The 22,272-nt window shown below is 42.6% G+C and overlaps 1 protein-coding gene across 16 annotated transcripts in view; it reads left to right on the top strand.

The window, feature by feature from the left end:
* ANKS1B (ankyrin repeat and sterile alpha motif domain containing 1B) overlaps positions 1–22,272 on the top strand; it is a 754,695-nt gene that overhangs the window by 422,505 nt on the left and 309,918 nt on the right. For 10 of the 16 annotated variants that reach the window (XM_077807673.1, XM_077807672.1, XM_077807674.1 and 7 more), the window contains exon 1: positions 21,161–21,364. In XM_077807673.1, the coding sequence (XP_077663799.1) occupies positions 21,161–21,364 (204 nt within the window). Of the gene's footprint in view, positions 1–21,160; positions 21,365–22,272 lie in introns of those variants that run through there. The other 6 variants (XM_077807668.1, XM_077807665.1, XM_077807666.1 and 3 more) reach the window with 1 other exon arrangement.

Here is a 22,272-nt window from a genome sequence, read left to right on the forward strand (position 1 = left end):
TTCCATTTGAAAGAAGAGAAAGAGGAGGGGTACTGAAAATAAGACAAAAGGAAGGTGTCCTTCCAAAATGACATAACATTAAAAAAAAAATCTAAACATTCCATCTTGTATGGATTTAAGATTCAACACCTCTAGACATGAAGTTGGCTACAGTGTCATACAGGTCTTTCTGCCAGTGCCACTGGACCTTATTAGAAATGTAAGCAGCTCTCAAGTTCCTGAATGTTAAGGCTACCATTTATTTTACGGCCTTGCAAACTTTCATAGAATATTAGGGTTGGAAGAGACCTCAGGAGGTCAACTAGTCCAATCCCCTGCTCAAAGCAGGACCAACACCAAGTAAATCATCCCAGCCATGGCTTTGTCAAGCCGGGCATTAAAAACCTCTAAGGATAGAGATTCCACCATCTCCCTAGGTAACCCATTCCAGTGCTTCACCACCCTCCTAATGAAATAATATTTCCTAATATCCAACGTAGACCTCCCCCACTGCAACTTGAGACCATTGCTTCTTGTTCTGTCATCTGCCACAACTGACAACAGCCTATCAAATCCCCCCTCACTCTTCTCTTCTGCAGACAAAATAACCCCAGTTCCCTCAGCCTCTCCTCGTAAGTCATGTGGCCCAGGCCCGTAATCATTTTCTTTGCCTTCCGCTGGACTCTCTCCAATTTGTCCACATCCCTTCTGTAGTGGGGGGACCAAAACTGGACACAATACTCCAGGTGTGGCCTCAACAGTGCCAAATAGAGGACAGTAATCACTTCCCTTGCTCTGCTGGCAATGATCCTACGAATACAGCCCAATATGCCATTGGTCTTCTTTGCAACAAGTGCACACTGCTGACTCATATCCAGCTTCTTCTCCACTGTAATCCCCAGGTCATTTTCTTTAGAACTGCTGCTTAGCCAGTCAGCCCCCAGCCTGTAGTGGTGCGTGGGATTTTTCCTTCCTAATTGTAGGACTCTGCACTTGTCCTTGTTGAACCTCATCAGATTTTTTATGGCCCAATCCTCAGTTCAGTCTACATGGTCCACTGCTTCAGACATTCCTGTGCAGGAAGGGTGCTCTTAATTCTTTTTTGAGTATTTTGTTCAAAAATTCCTTTATGGTCCACTTCTACTACTTTGCAAGACAAGTGTTCCTGAGGACAGAGCCACACAAATACCTGCTTTTAAAAATGTGTTTTAATTATAATGTTTTATGCTGCCATACACTATAGTATAAAATGTTCTTTTCCTAAAAACAGTATCTCAAAATGCTTTACTGAATTAAATAATACATTTTGAATCAGATTGTCATGCTAAATTTGAAGGATTTAAAAAAAAAAGTAGTTCGAAGCAATGACAATAATTACTCATAGGTGGTGGGCATACTGTTACTGTTATCCCTAAGTACTTCCTGAGAATCTCATGCAAGCAGTAGGAAAAACATTCTCAGTATTGCTTTAATTGCTGCCTCACCACAGCACTTTCTGAGAAACAATCTCTTTCTTCCTCTGAAAAGACTATGGTTCACTTTCACTGAAGCTGGAGCATGAAGGAGTAAATTATACCTCCTGTGCCCCAAGGAAGATTTCTCACAAGGTTGGCAGGTGGTTATGCTGCTGCTGCCCTTCTGCAGGGATTTCTATTAGAAAGAATTTTAGGGGAAGAATTTTAAGTTACACCTAGGGCTCCATTAAGACATGACCCTAGTGTCCCATGCCTCAAACCCCTGGGGGAACAACATGGGGCATGACCTCCACCAAATCCCAGTTTAAGGGGGAAAGAGCTGAGCTGCACTTCCGCTGTAACCTCTCTGGACCCAACACATGGTGCCAGCAGCCCATCCTACTACACTGGGATAAAAGCCTTCTTCCCACTGTCAGCTAGTGTCCTCAAGAAGTAGCAGTGCTGACAGAGTTCAAACCCATTGATGAAGCGTGATGAAATTGTTGTTAGAACGATGGTAACAGAATTTGATTTTACCTTTGTCCTTAAAACACTCTCTCTCTCAGAAATGACAAACAAAAAACTACATTTGAAATAATATTATTTAGGTTGCAAAATCGAGTGCTTGAAAGTTAGGAAAATATCAGATAATCTGCCAAGTATGCTTAATTCACCCCTTTTGTATGTATGCATTTTGACCTATATTGCAGGATTACATACTATTTTTCCGTAGGACCTTCGTCAAGGAAGGGGGCTGCATTAACGTTGCACTCACAAGTCTAAAACTGGCATTTCCTAACCTTTGACAGTTTGATTTTACAATCGAAATCTTCTGGTAATGGTTTATGTATGTCACAAATATATATTGACATGATAAAGAACAGTTTCAGATGAGTTGTTGTTTGGATAAGTGATATTTGAACAAAAGCAGTTCATATATACAAAAAAAGCCAACTCAAAAAAAGTACAGTTCAGTCAAACTTTGACAAATCATCCAACTAGTTCCTAGCCAAAAGATTAATTATCCTAACAACTCATGCATGTAGGGTTGCAAGAAAAAGGAGAGTTGGAGTTCCTCATTTCTTCATCCTGTGGAGGTCAGAAAGTCCCAGGATGGATTGATTTAAATCATTGATTTTAATTGTTTTGCATTTGTGCTTTTTAATTATTTAATTATTTTCCTAAAGAAAGATTGGTTCTTACTGGCTGGTAACCATTAAAATGTATTGAATTAGTACTAACTATAATCTTTACACTATATTTGGTGCTTCTTTTTGCTAACCAGGATGATACACTATATCTGTACACATTTATTTAAGCAATTATATAGCTTAACTGATATTTATTCAGATTCTTATTTTTTAATTATGTTAGAAAATGATGAATGATGCATTTCTTATTTAAGATACCTAGCTCTATTTGGCTGGTAATTCAAATTCAATTAAAAATGCACAAAAACTGCATTTTAGTTTTTTAAATTAAATAAACTGCCTTAAACGTGCTGGATACATAAACATTTTCCTCATCAAAACAAGTTTTTCATTAAAAACTGATTTTATTAAACAAAAGAAATATCTGTAGTTAGTGAATTGAATTGAGTGTTTCTGGTTACCATGTGGCTTCAGGATTTTAGAACTAGTAGATCTCATCCTCTTACACCTAGTTTTTATTCATACTTTGGAAGATGTGCTGTATTAATCGCAATGGAATATATGGGCCTGTCAGGGTTCCTTCCCCAATCTGAACCCTAGGGTACAGTTGTGGGGACCCGCATGAAAGACCCCCTAAGCTTATTCTTACCAGCTTAGGTTAAAAGCTTCCCCAAGGTACAAACTTTGCCTTGGGCTTGAATAGTATGCTGCCACCACCAAGTGCTTTACACAAAGAACAGGGAAAGAGCCCACTTGGAGACGTCTTTCCCCAAAATATCCCCCCAAGCCCTACACCCCGTTTCCTGGGGAAGGCTTGATAATAATCCTCACCAATTTGTACAGGTGAACACAGACCCAAACCCTTGGATCGTAAGAACAATGAAAAATCAATCAGGTTCTTAAAAGAAGAATTTTAATTAAAGAAAAGGTAAAAGAATCACCTCTGTAAAATCAGGATGGAAAATACTTTACAGGGTATTCAGATTCAAAACACAGAGGATCCCCCTCTGGGCAAAACCTTAAAGTTACAGAAAACAGGAATAAACCTCCCTCTTAACTCAGGGAAAATTTACATAAAACAAAAGATAAACTAATCCACCTTGCCTGGCTTACCTATACTGGTTGCAATATTGGAGACTTGGATTAGGATGGGCTGGAGAAGATGGATTTCTGTCTGGCCTCTCTCAGTCCCAAGAGAGAACAAACACGTAAACAAAGAGCACAAACAAAAGCCTTTCCCGCCACCCTCCCCACCCAGATTTGAAAGTATCTTGTTCCCTTATTGGTCCTTTGGGTCAGATGCCAGCCAGGTTAGCTGAGCTTCTTAACCCTTTACAGGTAACAGGATGTTGCCTCTGGCCAGGAGGGATTTTATAGCACTGTATACAGAAAGGTGGTTACCCTTCCCTTTATATTTATGACATGCCCCCCAAATCACAGATAGGGTGAAACACTGGCTGTGATTTCTTCCTGGAGCTCTAGAATAAAACAGAGTTAATAAGACACATGCATCTCTAAATATACTACTAACTGTGTAAAGACTAACAATATTTCCCACATCTTAAGGACGATTTGGACCAGTTGATTCTGGGAAACTTTCACGGGAGAGTGCATCAGCCACTTTGTTATAAGCTCCTGAAATGTGTTGTATGTCGAAACCAAAATCTTGGAGAGCTAAACTCCACCGAATAAGTTTTTTGTTATTTCCCTTGGCGGTATGAAGCCATTGTAGCGCAGCACGGTTGGTTTGCGGGTGGAAATGCTGTCCACAAATGTATGGGCGTAGCTTTTCCAGAGTGTAGACAATGGCGTAACATTCCTTTTCACTGATTGATCAGTGGCTTTCCCTCTCAGACAGCTTCTTGCTGAGAAACATGACAGGATGGAACTCAGGATTTGGTCCTTCCTGCATTAAAACTGCTCCCACACCACACTCGGACGCATCTCTGGTTACTAGGAATGGTTTGTCAAAGTCTGGGGCCCTTAGCACAGGGTCAGACATGAGTGTCACTTTAAGATGGTTAAAGGCCTTCTGACACTCTTCAGTCCACTGAACTGCATTTGGCTGTTTCTTTTTGGTTAGGTCTGTCAGTGGGGCAGTGATTTGGCTGTATTGCAGTACAAATCGCCTGTAATAACCGGCCAAACCTAAGAAGGATTGGACCTGTTTCTTTGACTTTGGGACAGGCCACTTTTGGATAGCATCCACTTTGGTCTGTAGGGGGTTGATAGTTCCTTGACCCACCTGGTGTCCAAGGTAAGTCACTCTGTTTAGGCCTATTTGACACTTCTTAGCCTTTGACACTTCCTGCCTCCCTTATGCGCTTGAAGACTTTTTGTAGATGTTCCAGGTGTTCTGCCCAGGAATCCGAAAATATGGCCACATCGTCAAGGTAGGCGACTGCATATTCTCCCAGTCCCGCTAGGAGACCATCTACAAGTTTTTGGAGGGTGGCGGGTGCATTCCGCAGCCCGAAAGGGAGCACATTAAATTCATTCAGCCCAACATGTGTGATGAAAGCTGATCTTTCCTTGGCGGATTCATCTAGCGGTACCTGCCAGTACCCCTTGGTTAAGTCCAAGGTAGAGATGAACTGGGCCCGTCCCAGTTTCTCTAATAGTTCATCTGTGCATGGCATTGGATAGTTGTCTGGGTGCGTTACAGCATTTAACTTACTGTAGTCCATGCAAAAACGTATCTCCCAATCTGGTTTGGGAACTAGAACCACTGGAGATGCCCATGCACTGCCAGAGGGTTGGATTATATCCATCTGTAGCAGATCCTGGATCTCCCATTCTATAGCAGTTTTAGCTTGAGGAGACACCCGGTAAGGTTGGGCTTTAATTGGGTGAGCATTACGTGTGTCAATGGAGTGGTATGACCATTCAGTCAGTCCTGGGGTGGCTGAGAACGTCGGCGCGTAGCTAGTGCACAGCTCCTTATCTGCTGTCGTTGCATACGTCCAAAGGTCATTGAGAGGTTCACCTCTTCCACACCACCATCACTTTTCCGTTCGTAGTAGACACCTTCAGGCCACTCAGCATCATCTCCTCCCTGGGCTGTAAATTGACAAACCTTTAATTCTCTCAAATAAAAGGGCTTTAGAGAATTAATATGGTACACTTTAGGCTTTTGGTTGGAGGTGGGAAATGCTATGAGATAATTCACAGCTCCCAGGCACTCTTGGACCGTGAATGGCCCTTCCCATGACGCTTCCATTTTATGGGCCTGGAGCACCTTTAAGACCATGACCTGGTCCCCTACTCTGAAGGACCGCTCTCTGGCTTGTTTATCATACCAGGCTTTTTGCTCTTTTGGAGCATCTTGTAAGTTTTCTTTAGCAAGGGCTAAAGACGTTCGGAGGGTGGTTTGTAAGTTGGTTACAAAGTTCAGAATGTTAGTTCCTTGAGTAAACCCCTCCCATTGCTGCTTCACCAACTGTAATGGCCCCTTAACCTCACAGCCATATACAAGTTCAAATGGTGAAAACCCTAAACTGGGATGTGGTACAGCTCTGTAGATAAAGAGCAACTGCTGCAACACTAGGTCCCAATCATTGGAGTGCTCATTTACAAATTTACATATCATGGCCCCCAAAGTTCCATTAAACTTCTCCACCATGCCATTTGTTTGATGGTGGTAAGGGGTGGCAACCAAGTGATTTACCCTATGAGCTTCCCAAAGGCTTTCCATAGTTCCTGCCAGGAAATTAGTTCCTGCATCTGTAAGGATGTCGGAGGGCCAACCTACCCTGGCAAAAATGTCTGTTAGTGTCTGGTACACACTTTTAGCCTTGGTGTTGCTTAGAGCTACTGCTTCCGGCCATCGGGTGGCAAAATCCATGAAAGTCAGTATGTACTGCTTTCCTCTGGGTGTCTTTTTCGGAAAAGGACCCAGAATATCCACATCTACTCGCTGAAATGGAACTTCAGTGATGGGGAGTGGCTGTAGAGGGGCTTTGACCTGGTCTTGGGGTTTTCCCACTCTTTGGCATACCTCACAAGATCGGACATAGGCAGAAACATCCTTGCCCATTCCCTCCCAGTGGAATGACCTCCCCAAACGGTCTTTGGTCCTGTTCATCCCAGCATGGCCACTAGGATGATTGTGGGCTAAGCTCAAGAGCTTTTCCCGGTACTTAGCTGGAACTACCAACTGTCTCTGAGGATGCCAGTTTTCGTGGTGCCCACCAGAAAGAGTTTCCTTGTATAAAAGTCCTCTTTCTACAACGAACCTGGATCGATTAGAAGAGTTGAGAGGCGGTGGGTTGCTCCGTGCCTCTGTCCAAGCTCTCTGGAGGCTTTCATCTGCTTCCTGTTCAGCGTGGAACTGTTCCCTTGATGCTGGAGACATCAGTTTCTCAATGGATTGTGGACCTGGGCTTGGTCCCTCTGGAAGTGATGCAGGTGATGGGGCTGTTTCAGTTGATGGTGAACCACTCTCCACTGGTGCACTATGGGGTATTTCGGGCTCTGGCTGAGCCCTTTGTGTAGGGTCATCTGCTGCTGCTGCCAGTGCAGGCTCGGTGGTGCCCTCTGGTGTTGGAGCTGTAGATGGGGTTGCAAGCGCTGGACTCAGTGCTGGCAATGGTTCTGGTGCTGGTTGCTTCGCCAGTTTCAGTTCGGAAACTGGCTTTGGCTGGGTCTCTGGGACTGGATCCACTACGGCCGTTGCAGTTGTTGGCAGGGGATCCAGTTCCACCACCTCTATCTGGGTCTCTGGTAACACAGACGGGGCCCTGGTGGAAGGTCAAGAACAGGGATAGGTGTGGAAGCTTGCTTAGTCTGGCTGCGGGTGAGCATACTTCACAGGGTATTCAGATTCAAAACACAGAGGATCCCCCTCTGGGCAAAACCTTAAAGTTACAGAAAACAGGAATAAACCTGCCTCTTAACACAGGAAAAATTCACATAAAACAAAAGATAAACTAATCCGTCTTGCCTGGCTTACCTATACTGGTTGCAATATTGGAGACTTGGATTAGGATGGGTTGGAGAAGATGGATTTCTGTCTGGCCTCTCTCAGTCCCAAGAGAGAACAAACACGTAAACAAAGAACACAAACAAAAGCCTTTCCCCCACCCCCCCCAGATTTGAAAGTATCTTGTTCCCTTATTGGTCCTTTGGGTCAGGTGCCAGCGAGGTTGTCTTAGCTTCTTAACCCTTTACAGGTGAAAGGGTTTTGCCTCTGGCCAGGAGGGATTTTATAGCACTGTATACAGAAAGGTGGTTACCCCTTCCCTTTATATTTATGACAGGGCCCAAAGGGTAAAAGGTTTTAACATGACCCAGTCACTGTCCATCGTTAAATAGTTTTAAAGAATGTTTGGTATACAGAAACCTCAGCCTGCCACACTAACAATCATTTTAACCTTTTATTAAAGATACGGAAAAGAAGGAAATACAGTTAAAGCATTTGAAATGTAATTAAGTAAGACTTTCATTTAACATTTTGTTTTGTTTCCCTCCTTGTAGCTGGAGAGCATTTTTAGAAGGAACCTTCCCTCTTTGACAATCTTGTGGATGGTACATAACTGTCCTTTTTGAGAAAAAGAGAAAAAGTTGGGCTGGGCTGGGCTTTGCTGGAGCTGAAATTATTGCTGCTACTGTTAAAGTCTGATCCCTTTTTTTCTAGAAGACAAAACAAGACAATAAACACAAAAGATGCAAGAAGGAAATAGCAAAGATAGAAAATGCAGCTTCTGTCTCTGGCGTTCACTCTCATTTGCAACATCCCTGCTAGAAAAATATGGGCATGGCACTTCATCTTATTAGGTGCTCTGAGACCGGGTAAATACATATCAGCATTGGGCTATTTAGGTCATCTTGCAGAGTATGTCAATGCTGCAATTATAAATCCATGGTTGGCCCATGCCAGCTGACTCAGGCTTGCAGGGCTCCGGCTACGGGGCTGTTACATTGTAGTGTAGATGTTCAGGTTCAGGCTGCAGGCCAAGTTCTGGGATGCTCTCACTTCTCAGGGTCCAGCCTGCGCCCGAACGTCTTCACCACATTTAAACAGCCCCTTCGCCTGAGCCCTCTGAGCCCGAGTCAGTGGTCACAGGCCAGCCAAGGATTTTTAATTGCAGTATAGGAATACCCTGAGTTGTCTCTCTGATCACAGGCTTACAGCAGTGTTGGTCAGCAAAGCCAGACTCTAATTTAATCAGATGGCAAAAAGAGAGGGATAGAAAAAAGAAGAAATAAAGTGAGGGAAGCAAAAAGATATATGGGAGGGAGGGGGATGGTAACAGAGTCTCATATCCCAGGTGGTGGTTGGGATTTAGCCAAAGCAAGTAAAGGTAGCAGTGGCAATGGTGATGCCATGTGGGTTCGTCTCTCTTTCTCTCTCACCTGGTCTAGTCAGGACATCTCTGAAGATTATAATGATGAAGGTCCAGCAGTGATGCCTTGGATTCTCGGGGTCCAAGAAGACAGTGGGGATGGGAACCATGATGGTGAAGCTCGTACTTTTCCTGTTCACCCATCTCCCAGCTAGCCATTGTTTTCAGACAGCTTCCTCTTCTGCTAACATTTGTTCCCAAAGGTCTTTTCTATTAAGTATCCCAAAAGGGAGTGATGGGTCGAATAGCCTCCCCTTATTATTTTGTCTGCCAATTAGGCCTAATTTCCAACACACCAATTTTGGTTCATTGATTTCCAGTCCCATACTTCACTTGTTTACCAGGCATGAGCTTAACACAGTTCTTGAGAGTTATATCAATTGGCTTTTTGTTTGGACTAATTCAGTCTTTCTGTCTTCCTTTTACACCTTTTCCCATAAACATTTGTTTTTACAAGTCATTGCAACATTTTATAAACTTTCACTCACTCTTTACTGTTTCACTCACAATTAGGGTAAATTTGTAGGCCCAATTTCCTGCTTTTTCAACTTCCAGTTGGTTTCTTAGCTTTGAAAGAGCTAATTATTGAACTGAACTAGGTGAATAAACTGAAATGAAGAAAATATTCTCTTTGCATCTGCAGAAGAGCCTACTGCTATCAAAACTTGGTGTCATAAAAATAAAAGGAAGGGTAACCACCTTTCTGTATACAGTGCTATAAAATCCCTCCTGGCCAGAGGCAAAACCCTTTCACCTGTAAAGGGTTAAGAAGCTAAGATAACCTCGCTGGCACCTGACCAAAATGACCAATGAGGAGACAAGATACTTTCAAATCGGGGGGGAGGGACGGGGACGGGGGGGGACAAGGGTTCGTCTGTCTGTGTGATGCTTTTGATGGGAACAGATCAGGAATGCAGTCTCAGAACTTCTGTTAGTTAGTAAGTAATCTAGCTAGAAATGCGTTAGATTTCCTTTTGTTTAATGGCTAGTAATATAAGCTGTGCTGAATGGAATGTATATTCCTGTTTTTGTGTCTTTTTATTACTTAAAGTTTTGCCTAGAAGGATTATCTGTTTTGAATCTGATTACCCTGTAAGGTATTTACCATCCTGATTTTTCTTTTACCTTTTCTTTAATTAAAATTCTTCTTTTAAGAACCTGATTGATTTTTCATTGTTCTTAAGATCCAAGGGTTTGGGTCTATGTTCACCTGTACAAATTGGTGAGGATTTTTATCAAGCCTTCCCCAGGAAAAGGGGGTGTACGGCTTGGGGGGATATTTTGGGGGAAGACATCTCCAAGTGGGCTCTTTCCCTGTTCTTTGTTTAACACTCTTGGTGGTGGCCGCATACTATTCAAGGCCAAGGCAAAATTTGTACCTTGGGAAGTTTTTAACCTAAACTGGTAAATATAAGCATATGGGGTATTTCATGCAGGTCCCCACATCTGTACCCTAGAGTTCAGAGTGGGGAAGGAACCTTGACATGGTGGCAGAGCGGTGGGATCATTTTGAACCAGAGATCATTTTGAACCAAAAGCACAGACCTGAAGAGGTTGTTTTTTTTTAAGGTGAGAGCAGCTAGAGGGTTTTCTGTCTAATTGCCTGGAGACAGAGATGTTAGTTTTTTACAAAGGTATTTTTCTTTTTTCAGCTGGAGTTTTCTCTACCTAAAGGCAGGGTAGTTAACCTCCTGCAGGGAAATTCACAAGTTTTTCACAGACCTGAAGAGGTTGTTTTGTTTTGTTTTTCAAGTTGAGAGTAGTTAGAGGATTTTCTAGCTATTTGCCTGGAAACAGAGGTGTTATGTTTTTTTAAAAAAGGATTTTTCTGTAGGCTGAGAATAGCTCTCAGAGAACATAGGTATCACGTTACAGCACAGCAAAATTTTACAAGCTAGTAAAGTTAGTTAAAAACAGAGAGGCTAGGATGACCCAAACCAAGGCACAACACAAACTGGAGTTAACCATACTGGAAGCAAAAGAGAAAGAAAAGGAACACCAGAGAGATATGGAGGCAGAGAAAGAGGCAGAAAAGGCCCAGGAGGCTGTCCACAAGAGAGCTATGGAGGCAGAAAAAGCTCAGGAGGCTGCCCACAGGAGAGCTATGGAGGCAAGGGAAAAAGAGAGGAAGCATGCACTGGAGATAGAGATGGCAACGGCTCAGCAGAATATACCAACAAACCCTAGCAATCCTTCTCCAGGTACCACTTCACGTCCCAGAAATTTCCCCACCTACAAGGCAGGCGATGATACCGAGGCCTTCTTAGAAAACTTCGAAAGGGCCTGCCTTGGGTACTGGCAGGTACCACTAGATGAATCCACCAAGGAAAGGTCAGCCTTCACCACACACATCGGACTGTATGAATTTAATGTGCTCCCTTTCAGGCTGTGGAATGCACCCGCCACCTTCCGAAAACTTGTAGATAGTCTCCTAGCGGGACTGGGAGAAAATACAGTCGCCTACCTTGATGATGTGGCCATATTTTCGGATTCCTGGGCAGAACACCTGGAACATCTACAAAAAGTCTTCGAGCGCATAAGGGAGGCAGGAAGTGTCAAAGGCTAAGAAGTGTCAAATAGGCCTAAACAGAGTGACTTACCTTGGACACCAGGTGGGTCAAGGAACTATCAACCCCCTACAGACCAAAGTGGATGCTATCCAAAAGTGGCCTGTCCCAAAGTCAAAGAAACAGGTCTAATCCTTCTTAGATTTGGCCGGTTATTACAGGCGATTTGTACCACAATACAGCCAAATCACTGCCCCACTGACAGACCTAACCAAAAAGAAACAGCCAAATGCAGTTCAGTGGACTGAAGAGTGTCAGAAGGCCTTTAACCATCTTAAAGCGACACTCATGTCTGACCCTGTGCTAAGAGATGGGTAACCACCTTTCTCTGTACAGTGCTATAAAATCCCTCCTGGCCAGAGGCAAAACCAAGTGTTTGGGTCTATGTTCACCTGTACAAATTGGTGAGGATTTTTATCAAGCCTTCCCCAGGAAAGGGGATGTAGGGCTTGGGGGGTTATTTTGGGAGAAGACATCTCCAAGTGGGCTCTTTCTCTGTTCTTGTTTAACACGCTTGGTGGTGGCAGCATATGGTTCAAGGCCAAGGCAAAGTTTGTACTTTGGGGAAGTTTTTAACCTAAGCTGGTAAAAATAAGCATATGGGGTCTTTCATGCAGGTCCCCACATCTGTACCCTAGAGTTCAGAGTGGGGAAGGAACCTTGACAGCTGGTTTAACACTTCAACTAACTCTGGTTCCAGGTGCTTAGCCCATGACTTCCACCAGTTTAGTGGTTGGACTTTCTTTAAAACTTGACAGCAAACATGTACTGCTTAATACTATTTTTTGTGTTTAGTTTAAATTATTGTATAGATTATAACAAATCTGATAACCTATATAAATGCCTGATTTCAAATTTAATTTTAATGGGTTTATTTAAAAAAAAACCCTGTATTTAATTTAATTTTTTAATCCAATTTTTTAAATATTTGTTTTTAAAAAACATTGATTTTTATTAACCCTGGAAGGTCTCTAGAAGAGAGGACCTCACCACTCCTAAGACTGTGTTTATATGTACAGCAGTCACCATTGGTGATTTTTTTTTAACTCACTAAATGTGAGTTGGAGAATAGATTTGTCCAGGGTTAGTTTAGCCATATAAAGATGGCATTTCTCCCTTACATTAGAAAGAGAACAAAACACAATTAAGTCTAACTTGGTCACCCTCTCCAGAGTTCAGAGTTCCCATGATTAAGACTATGAAGGAATGTCAGATTAGCCTTGAGAGTGACTTTATTTATCGGGATCATTTATTCATTTTTTGTGTGGTTGCAGATGTATATTCCCATCAGATGTGCACATGCCCAGGGCACTGAAGCTAGAGACCTTTGTCTAGCAGTACCTGTAGAGGCAGTGCTCCCTCCCTGTGGCCCTTAGCCCCTTCCCTGGCTACTTAAGGGTGGTGCCACTCCAATCCCCCTCAGTTTCTTCTCACCACCTGCAACTAAATTTGGAGCATTCAGTATGGTAGTTTACCTTTGCTGCTTATCTCAGTTTTTGCTGGGGCTTTAGTAGTACTCTTAGGTCTAGTTGTACTAATTGGTTAGTTCCTGCTTCCCCAATAATTCAGAAGCATTTGGAAGCCAGGGCTGCTCCTGCTTCTTGTGATGGACCCTTGGCACTGTCTGGTTTGGTCACATAGTTGTCTTTGTCAGCACCATATTCGATTCCACCTAAGACTCAGATTCAGAATTGTGGTCAGCATCCTTTTCGGTACCAAGGGGCCCATCAGTGTAGATGCCGTCTTTGGTACTGATGATGTCTTTGTGGCACACCTCATCTTTGGGTTCATTACTAACTTCTGCTCTGGGACTGTCATTTGCACCAGTACCCAGTGGAACTGTGATGCCTCTTTGAGTACTGAAGACACCAACTGCTCCTTCATCCTTGGTACTGATGCCATCTCCTTACTGATTTTGAGATGAGGTTGATTGCTTGCTTGCCGCATTAGGAGCAACTCCTCTACTGCCATCAGGCAACTTCCAGGGCTCATCAAGTTAGAGTTCGTAGACATCTTTCTCCTTTCCATTCTCAGAAGTCCTGAAAACCATCCTCTGATCACCATCGGTACAAGATTGGCATCTTTCGTGAATTAAAAACAGGGGTCCCAGGCTTAGTCCCTCCTGGCCACCAATGCCTTATCCCTATGCCCAGCAGTCCCCTTGGAATCACTGAGATGTTTCCCAGTCTGGAAGATCCCATTTTTCAATGCAGTCCAGGGCTATGTTGCTAATTTTGGCTGCCGTTTCTCTTCCTGAGTTTTACCTCTATTACAAGCACAGGCTGAGGTCATTCCTACTGTGATGGTCCAGATTGATCCTCTCATATATGAGTCTCTCTCCCATAGGAGCCTGCATTGCCCCGCACCCTCCTTCTTTTTCCAGGAAGGCTCATAGGTCACAAAGGAGGAGAGCTTCTGGGCCCAATTTCAACCAACCATTTCACCCTTCTCCAGTGCTAAAGAAGCAGCCATTTTGACTTGCATGTCCAGGACAGCAGTCCAGTTGTGACCTCTCCATCCCTGTCTCAGTTCCAGGACAGGCTGTCTTGCTTTTCCAGTGCTTGGGACTCAGTAACCATGGACAAATGGGTCCTAAGCACCGTGAGATCAAGTTATGCCATCCAATCTCCCCTTCTCATCCCTCTTACCCCATCTCTCTTCAGGGATCCCTCTCACAAGCCAGGTTTCAGAGTAGCAGCCGTGTTAGTCTGTATTCGCAAAAAGAAAAGGAGTACTTGTGGCACCTTAGAGACTAACAAATTATTTGAGCATAAGCTTTCGTGAGCTACAGCTCACTTCATCGGCATCCAATGAAGCTCATGTAAAGCTGTAGCTCATTAAAGCTTTGCTCAAATAAATTTGTTAGTCTCTAAGGTGCCACAATTACTCCTTTTCTTCTCACAAGCCATTTATCCTTCAGCAGGTCCAGACCCTGTGTGCTTCCGGAGCTGTCAAGGAGATCCCTCTGCAGCACTGAGGGAAGAAAGTCTATTCCTGGTTCCCAAATCTAAGGGAAAATGAGACCTATTCTCAGTTTCTTCGCAGACTCAACAAATACATCAAATATGTGAGATTCCATATGGTCACTCTAGCGATGATTCTTCCTCAATTAAGTAACAATAACTAGCTTGCTGCCCTGGATCTGCAGGATGCTTACTTCCATGTAGCAATTCTTCCCAAGTCACAGTAAATTTCTAAGATTTGTCCTGACAAGTCAATATTATCAGTACACTGTGCTTCCCTTTGGCCTCTCCTGGGCTCCTTGAGTTTTTACCAACGGTGGCAGTGACTACGTATTTCAGGAAGAGAGGAATTCACGTCTTCCTGTACCTAGACGATTGTTTAGTGAGGGGCAAGTCAAAAAAAAAAAGTCCTTTTACACATTCAGTTCACATTATGCCTTTTCAATCATCTGGGCCTGAGCTCGGACAACGGGAAGTTGATGTTAATACCAACTCAAAAAAATTGAGTTCATTCGGGCCCTACTAGTTTTTATGAGTTCGAGTCTTGTAATCAATCTTTAAGTAGACTCTGAGTTCCACCTCCTTCTGATACTGCCTGTGAGTCACCTGAGTGGAGTATACATCTGCAACCACACAAAGAAGAGATGATTATGCACCTGCACGATAACTATTGTTCTTCAAGATGTGGGTGCAGACATCTATTCCACAATCCACCCTCCCTTCACCGCATCAGTGTCTCAATTCTTGATGTTCAGTACAAAGGAACTGAAGTGTTTCAGCACTGCCCTTAAATATCTAGGGGAACGGCTAAGGGCCCCAGGGCATAAGCACCACCGCTGTGGGTATAGCTAGACAAAGTTCTCTGGCTTTGATATGCTCATTGCGTACACACCTGAGTGAAATACACATCTGCACCGACCTCTCAAAGAATAACAGTTACAGTACAGAAAAGTAATTGTCATTTTTTAACAATTGAATTGATTTTTCTATTTTGGGTTCTTTATATTGTGAAATGTTTAATCAGCTATTGCTTTTTAAATTTAGAAAAGTGGTAATTAATCTGTATGATGCAAAAAATTAATATACATTTTAATAAATATATACTACCAACAAAAATACTGGAAATTTAGGACTAATGCCATTTCTCTGAATGTCAGTGTATATTGGTTGTACACAGAAAGCTCCCTGTAAGCAAAATGTAATGAAAACTAGTTAATTACTCTATATTGGGCCATATGTTACCCTCATGTGGCCTACTACTCTCCCCTCTTAGGAGTTGTGTTGTCATTGGATTTTCTGCCCATATGTGTACTATATTCCCCTCCTCAAGAAGGGGTAAGGGCATAGAATATTACTCAGTGCTGCTAAGATCAGTATTAATTCTATCTGGATATCTGCATGGCTGTAAGGGAAGCATTTTATGTACAGTGGCTGTTGTCACCTCTTAACGCCTTCAGGCACAACCTTTACCAGAGCCCCATTCCAGCAAACTAGAGAGAGAGCCCCAGATCCACAAAGTCTAGGGCACCTAAATCCTAGACTTAGGCACCAAAGTCCCAGTTTTAGGCACCACTCCAATCCACAGAACTCCCACTCACCTGCTGCGTAAGCATGTAGGCATCTAAACTCACTCAGCAACAGGGGTGAAAGTAAGGCGGTACGGGCCAGTACGGCATACCGGTAAAAAGTAGCCGCCAGTATCAGCCCGTACCGCTGACTGTAAAGCGCTGCCGTGGCACTTTAAGGACCCTGCTTAAAGCACTGCTGTGGCAGCTTTAACATCGCTGCCTCTTTTGCGCCCCCCATCGGCAGCCCTGCCAGGTCCCTTCCAGTAGGGCCGCCGATGGTGGGGGCATAAAAGGGGTGGCAATGACCCAACAGGGCTGCCGATGGGGGGCACAAAACGGGCAGCGATGTTAAAGCGCTGCCGCGGCAGCGCTTTAATGTCATTGCCCCTTCCCCCCCCGGCCACCAACGGGGATGGCAAAAGAAGTAGCTGCCCTGGGGCCGCGATTTAAAAGGGCTCAGGGCTCCGGCCGCCACTGCCGCGGTAGCCCCAGGCAGCACGGGCCAGGCAACGCAGATGGGCTGGCTGGGGGATGCTGACTCCAGCCGCGCCCCTTCCAGGGGGTCCAGAGTGGCCCCGTACTGGTAAGAGTTCAATTTTACTTTCACCCCTGCTCAGCAACTAAATTTTTGCTATAAAAGTTACCTAGGTACCTATGTTTCTGCCTCCAAGCATGCATGCCACAGCCTCCCTCCAGGGATCTGGCCACATATCTCCTACCTAAGCCCCAGAGGAGTCCACAAACAGGGGGAAGATGGGTGGAGGAGCACCTCTCTCTCCCATGTGGCCTAATCTGCTAAGCATCTTCTGATCACCCCTACTAGATTGGCTCTGTTTAAAATCTGGCAACTGCAGAAGGAGCAGCAGCCGCCACTACCCACTTTATACATTTTAGCCCAGCGGTTAGAGCCCTCACCTGGGATGTGGGAGATCTAGGTTCAATTATCCTCTCTGCTTGGTAGGGAGAAAAAAATTGAATAGGGGTGTTTTACATCTCAGGAGAGTGCTCTAACCACTGAGCTTTGGGATATTCTGACGTGGGGCTCCCACAGTCTCTCCTGTTAAAGCTCTTCCACTTTGGATTAAATAACTAAAAAGTAATTGAGCCAGAACAAGAGCGTGACTCTACAGTCCAGTGGTTCCACCAGGCATCCACCTGGGAGGTGGGAGACTCAAGGTCCAGTCCTCCTGTTCCAATGACTTTTTAATTAGTCTTATTAATGGACTTCTTAATGGAACAGGGCAGATTGAGTGAATCCCATGTCAGAATATCCCATAGTTCAGTGGTTAGGGTGCTCTCCTGAGTGGTGCCTGTTCAGATTCTTTCTACCCATCAACCAGAAGGGGGAATTGAACCCTGGTCTTCCATAACCCAGGTGAGTGCTCTAACCACTCAGCTAATAATTATTAGGTGGGCATGACCAGCACCACCTCCTTCATCTGATTTGTGTAGAATGAGGCAGGCGCCTAACTCTTCACAAGAAATGACTTAAGTGCCTAAGCCACCGGGCTCCAGGAGAGGGCTTCCTGGTGTGGATCACTAGCAGAGATAGGCTCCTGCCTGCAGCCTGGACTTAGGCACCTATATCTGTGATGGGGTGGGGCTCAGTGTACGCACCTCTCGTTGGCCTCTCCCATTTGCTAATGTAGGTGGTTCCCTGCCTAGCATGCTACCTTTTGTGGATCCTATTCGTAGGTTCCCATCTCTCCCAATTCATTGTATAGGAAACCTAGGCACCTAACTCAGGCTTTGTGGATTACCATGTTGTTCCATTGATTTAGTAGGCACTTAAATGCTTAAGCCCCTTTATAGATCTGGGCCAGAGATATTTCCACAAGTTTTCAGGAGGAAGACATAGTGCAAAATTCTGTGATGACCTCAGTCCAGCAGTTAAGTCTCTTGGTGGACCCTGTACCTGGACAGGGCTGGTTGCAGGATCAGGAACATATCGAGCAATGTAAATTAGTCATGAGGTGCAAGATAGTCAGGAAACAGATGGATGTGGCAAAGATGCACTGATTTGACATTCTGCAGTACTGCAAAATGAGTCATAGGTTTTATCTATACTAAGAGAGTCCCCTGGTTCAAGGACATTGATTTAAAAATTGATTTAGTTAAAGTAGTGCAAACCCCTAATGAAGACACATTGAAACCAGTTAAACCCTCACTTATATCAATTTAGTTTGTGTTATTAAATTACCAATTTAGTTTAAATTGATATGAGCAAGGGTTAAGTGTGTCTAGATTAGGGATTTGCACCAGTGTAACTAGGCCAGTTTTAAAATCTGTTTAGTTAAACTGATCAACTTTTCTAATGTAGTCAAGGCAATAGCTTCTGTTACAGAAGAAGGAGAAGGCAGGTAATGGGAAAATGAGGCATGGCTAGTGAAAAAGAGGGTCTGCTCAGTGAGAAAGTCCCAGTAAACCTAAACTATGGACTTGCAAATGTCCAGAAGTCAGTAATTGAAGGGTGTAAGATAAAGCAGCAACCCCAGAGACAAGCTGTAAAATCTACCTGCACCACTGTAGATCTCTCTAGCACTCCAGGCAGCACACACAATGGACATGGACTGTCTGTGTGAGTCTCTCTATGGTTCCTTTGTGCAGTGCCCTGAGCACAAGTAGTACACTAATGTACACCTTCCACTGCAAAATTGGTATCAATGTTGCATAATGGCCATGTGGATAATGACAACAATTTCTTTAAATAACTTGAACTCCAAAGGCCTTTATTTATGTTTCCTAGGTCATAACTAGAACTACATGTGTGCAAAATATAAAAACTAAATTTTATTGTTTTGCTTCTTCCACAAAAAGTAAGACAGACAAAAAAAAATATTTTTGCCAGCAATTTCTATACAAATACAGCAAAAATTAAAATAATCAAGTTTAGTCCTGCCCAATAGTGCAATTACTATCATATATTTTGAGAAATACATTCACAGTAATATCAGGACTTCTATTAAGAATTATAAAAATTGTTGTTTGTACTATTTTTGTGTTTCTCCCAGCAGCATTACTGCCAGGAGTCCAGCTAAAGAGATCTTAGAGAAAGAAATAAGAAGAAATTTCTCTGAGTAAACTAGTTCAGAATAAATCAGTCTGACATCATTATTGCTAGATGCAAATGCTGTATATCATGGAGAGAAAGGGGATTTTCTGTTGTGTTTGTAGCTCTGGAAGGGCATGAGATATCGTACCTTGAAAATTTGAATGGGTCCAGGAGTGAAACTTGTCAAATGAAAAGTCATTGGTTTAAACACACTTTTTATTGGATTGTGTAACTAACAACACCTTTAACCATTAAAATTCAGAGATGTTAAAATCTAACCAATTTTTTAATACACATGGCATAGCTTACTTTAGCATTTAATTAAGCTTGGATGATGAAATTAGATTTGGTCATGATCTGGCAAATTAATGCATTGGTTCAAATGCTTATGCCTGTGCATATTGCCCCTGTTCCTGACTCTGTTCTGACTTACACCGTTGTGAATCAGCCGTAACATCTTTGGAGTCAATAAAGTTATCCATGTGCAAAGCCAGAGGAAGTAAGGTGAACCATTGTTTTCAATGCAACTCTGTATGAACATAGATGTTAGCACCAGTATATCTGTCTCAGGACTGGAAGTTTGAGGGTGTCCTTTGTAATCAATGGGAGTCTTCCCATTGACTTCACTGGATGCTGAGTTGGAGCTTTAGTTCATCGTACTTTCTGATTCTCATACATAAGCAAAGTGCTGCAACATTTAGTTTGCAAATGTTGCAGGGGAATGTTTAAATTCAAACTATTTGCATTGATTTTGTTTATGTGTGTGTATGCCATGAAAACATTTTGGTTTAATATTAGGTTTAGTAAAAGTAATTTATAACAAAACCTAACACGGTCATCCAAAGTAATAGAAAGCTAGCCCACTGGCAAAAATTATTGGATTTAAATAATGCATCTGGTTAGGTCAAAGTTCTATGAAAGGAGGAAAGCCAAAGTCTAAGCACTTGAATTATGTAGTTCTTGAGCGTCCAATTTATCATTTGTGTCTTTGACTTTTCCCTTGTATATTAAGAGAGAATACACAACCTCTTTGCCTTTCATTGAGACTTATATCTGTTATCATTCAACATTGATTTTTTGAGAAAGGATCTGTACTTTCCATTTTACTTTGCTAAAAATATCCCTTTAACTGTTAATTTGAAATGGTAACCTTTTCATGTTGAATCATAAATAGGCTAGAATGAAGGTTTTGTTGTGTCTAATAATATTTTACGGTTGAAAATCCTGGAGATAGTAAACTAATTATTTTGACTAAAAGGTTGTTGCACAGTTTATGTCCTGTGGAGGGTTACAGGAAAAACATTCTAAAATGTATTCATTTGTTGTTGGTTCATTAAAGAAAAGGAATGATTATTTTCGGAATAATGTAAGTTGATCTACAGACCAGTATTTATGATGTATTTAAAAGAGAACATGTAGTAAACCATGCTATAGACTATGGTTAATGCTTTGCATTTCCTGATGTCTTTTGAAACGTAAAAAATCTACAACAAACAGGTCGGTAATGCGTAACTGGTATGAAGATTCGATTCAGATTTAAGAGCTTTAGTTTGCTTTGAATCTTTCTATTTTCTGCATTTGTTTTGACTGCTCTCATCATTCAAGATTGACACTTGGATGAGTGTGTAGGAGGAAGCAGCAGCAGCAAGCTTACAGCTTGCAGACAAAAAAAATCTGCCTTATCTGATGGCTATTATTGAAAATGCGAGGTGTAGCCTAGGCTGGGTAATGAAGGGGAGCGAGCGAGGGGGAGCAAGAAGCATGGAGCTGCATACTGATGAGTGTAGGAGTACTTGATAAAAAGAATTCTTGCTGCTGGCAGTGCATTGCTCATTGTGGAGTATTCCAACAATCACATATAACGGCAAACAGCTTAGCTGACAGCTTGATATGTCTTTTTTTTTTCACTGTATGACGTTATGGTCTATAGTAAAGATTAATAACTAAGAAATGTTGAGCTAGGATCAGATCTTACTCTATAGACTGCCCTGTAAACTATGTTTTACTTCTGACTTTCTTCCTTGCTGAAATCATTAATCTGTCAAGCTGGCGGGCTCCTTTGATAGCAACTTTTCCAGGAACATGATGTGGCAATGCCACCTCTCAGCCCAGGACTACCGCTACTATCCAGTGGATGGCTACTCGTTGCTTAAACGCCTCCCTCTTCACCCCCTTACAGGACCCAGATGCCCTGTCCAGACAGTGGGACAATGGTTGGAAAATATTGGGCTACCTCAGTATGAGAACCACTTGCTGGCTAATGGATTTGACAATGTGCAATTTATGGTAAGAATCCTTCTCTGTATTGCTGTGTATAGGCACTGTAGCTGTTGTTGTTTTTTTTTATTGTCTGTATCTCTGTGTTTCTTATGTGATCTTAAATAGCTTAGAACTATTCTGCTTTGCACTGAAATCTGGTAGTGTTTCAGTTTCCTGCATACAGCTGAATCAATATGTAAGGTGTTCTCAGGATAAACTTCCAAAATATGCATGTTATGAAATAATATCTATAGCCAGGGACATGGCCAAGGAGAAGTTGGGGGTTAAGGTTCTCTCCCACCCCCATATCAATCTCCAGGTTTTAAAAAAAGTAGAAATGCATAATACTTTGTACACCATCATTGGGAGGGGGCAATTCCCCCGTATGTAAAGGTTTGGCCACACCCCTATCTGTAGCACATCACATGATATTACTTTTATTTAAACATTAGAACCAAGTTAATTAAATAGCATCACATGCCATTGTTACAGGAAGATGTATTTTAATTATGGATAATTATTGAACAAATTGTGCCAACTCTAACTAATTCTGGATGTCTTAGTAAAGTGGGGTTGTTTGGGGTTTTTTAGGTAATCAGTTTATGGGATTCACTTGTTTGAACGGGAAAGCAACAGTATTCCTTTAAATGGATACCAAAAACTTTAGCTTAACTATAAATATTTCACTGAGATGAACAAAAGGACCAAATTATTTCAGATACCTTAGAATTTAGGGTATACACATGTGGTATGGATGACAAACCTCATGTATACAATCTTTCCACTTGAAATTAATATGGCTAAGGCAGGAAGGTAACCTATAAAATTGCTACATAACCATGAATATACCTCTTCCAATGTTTATCATTTTTATTTGTGGTAAAAGTACTCACCATACTTGTTGTACAGTACCAGATCTCCATACATTATTCTTT

The sequence above is a fragment of the Eretmochelys imbricata genome, chromosome 1, assembly GCF_965152235.1.
Source record: "Eretmochelys imbricata isolate rEreImb1 chromosome 1, rEreImb1.hap1, whole genome shotgun sequence".
NCBI classification, from domain to species: Eukaryota; Metazoa; Chordata; order Testudines; family Cheloniidae; genus Eretmochelys; species Eretmochelys imbricata.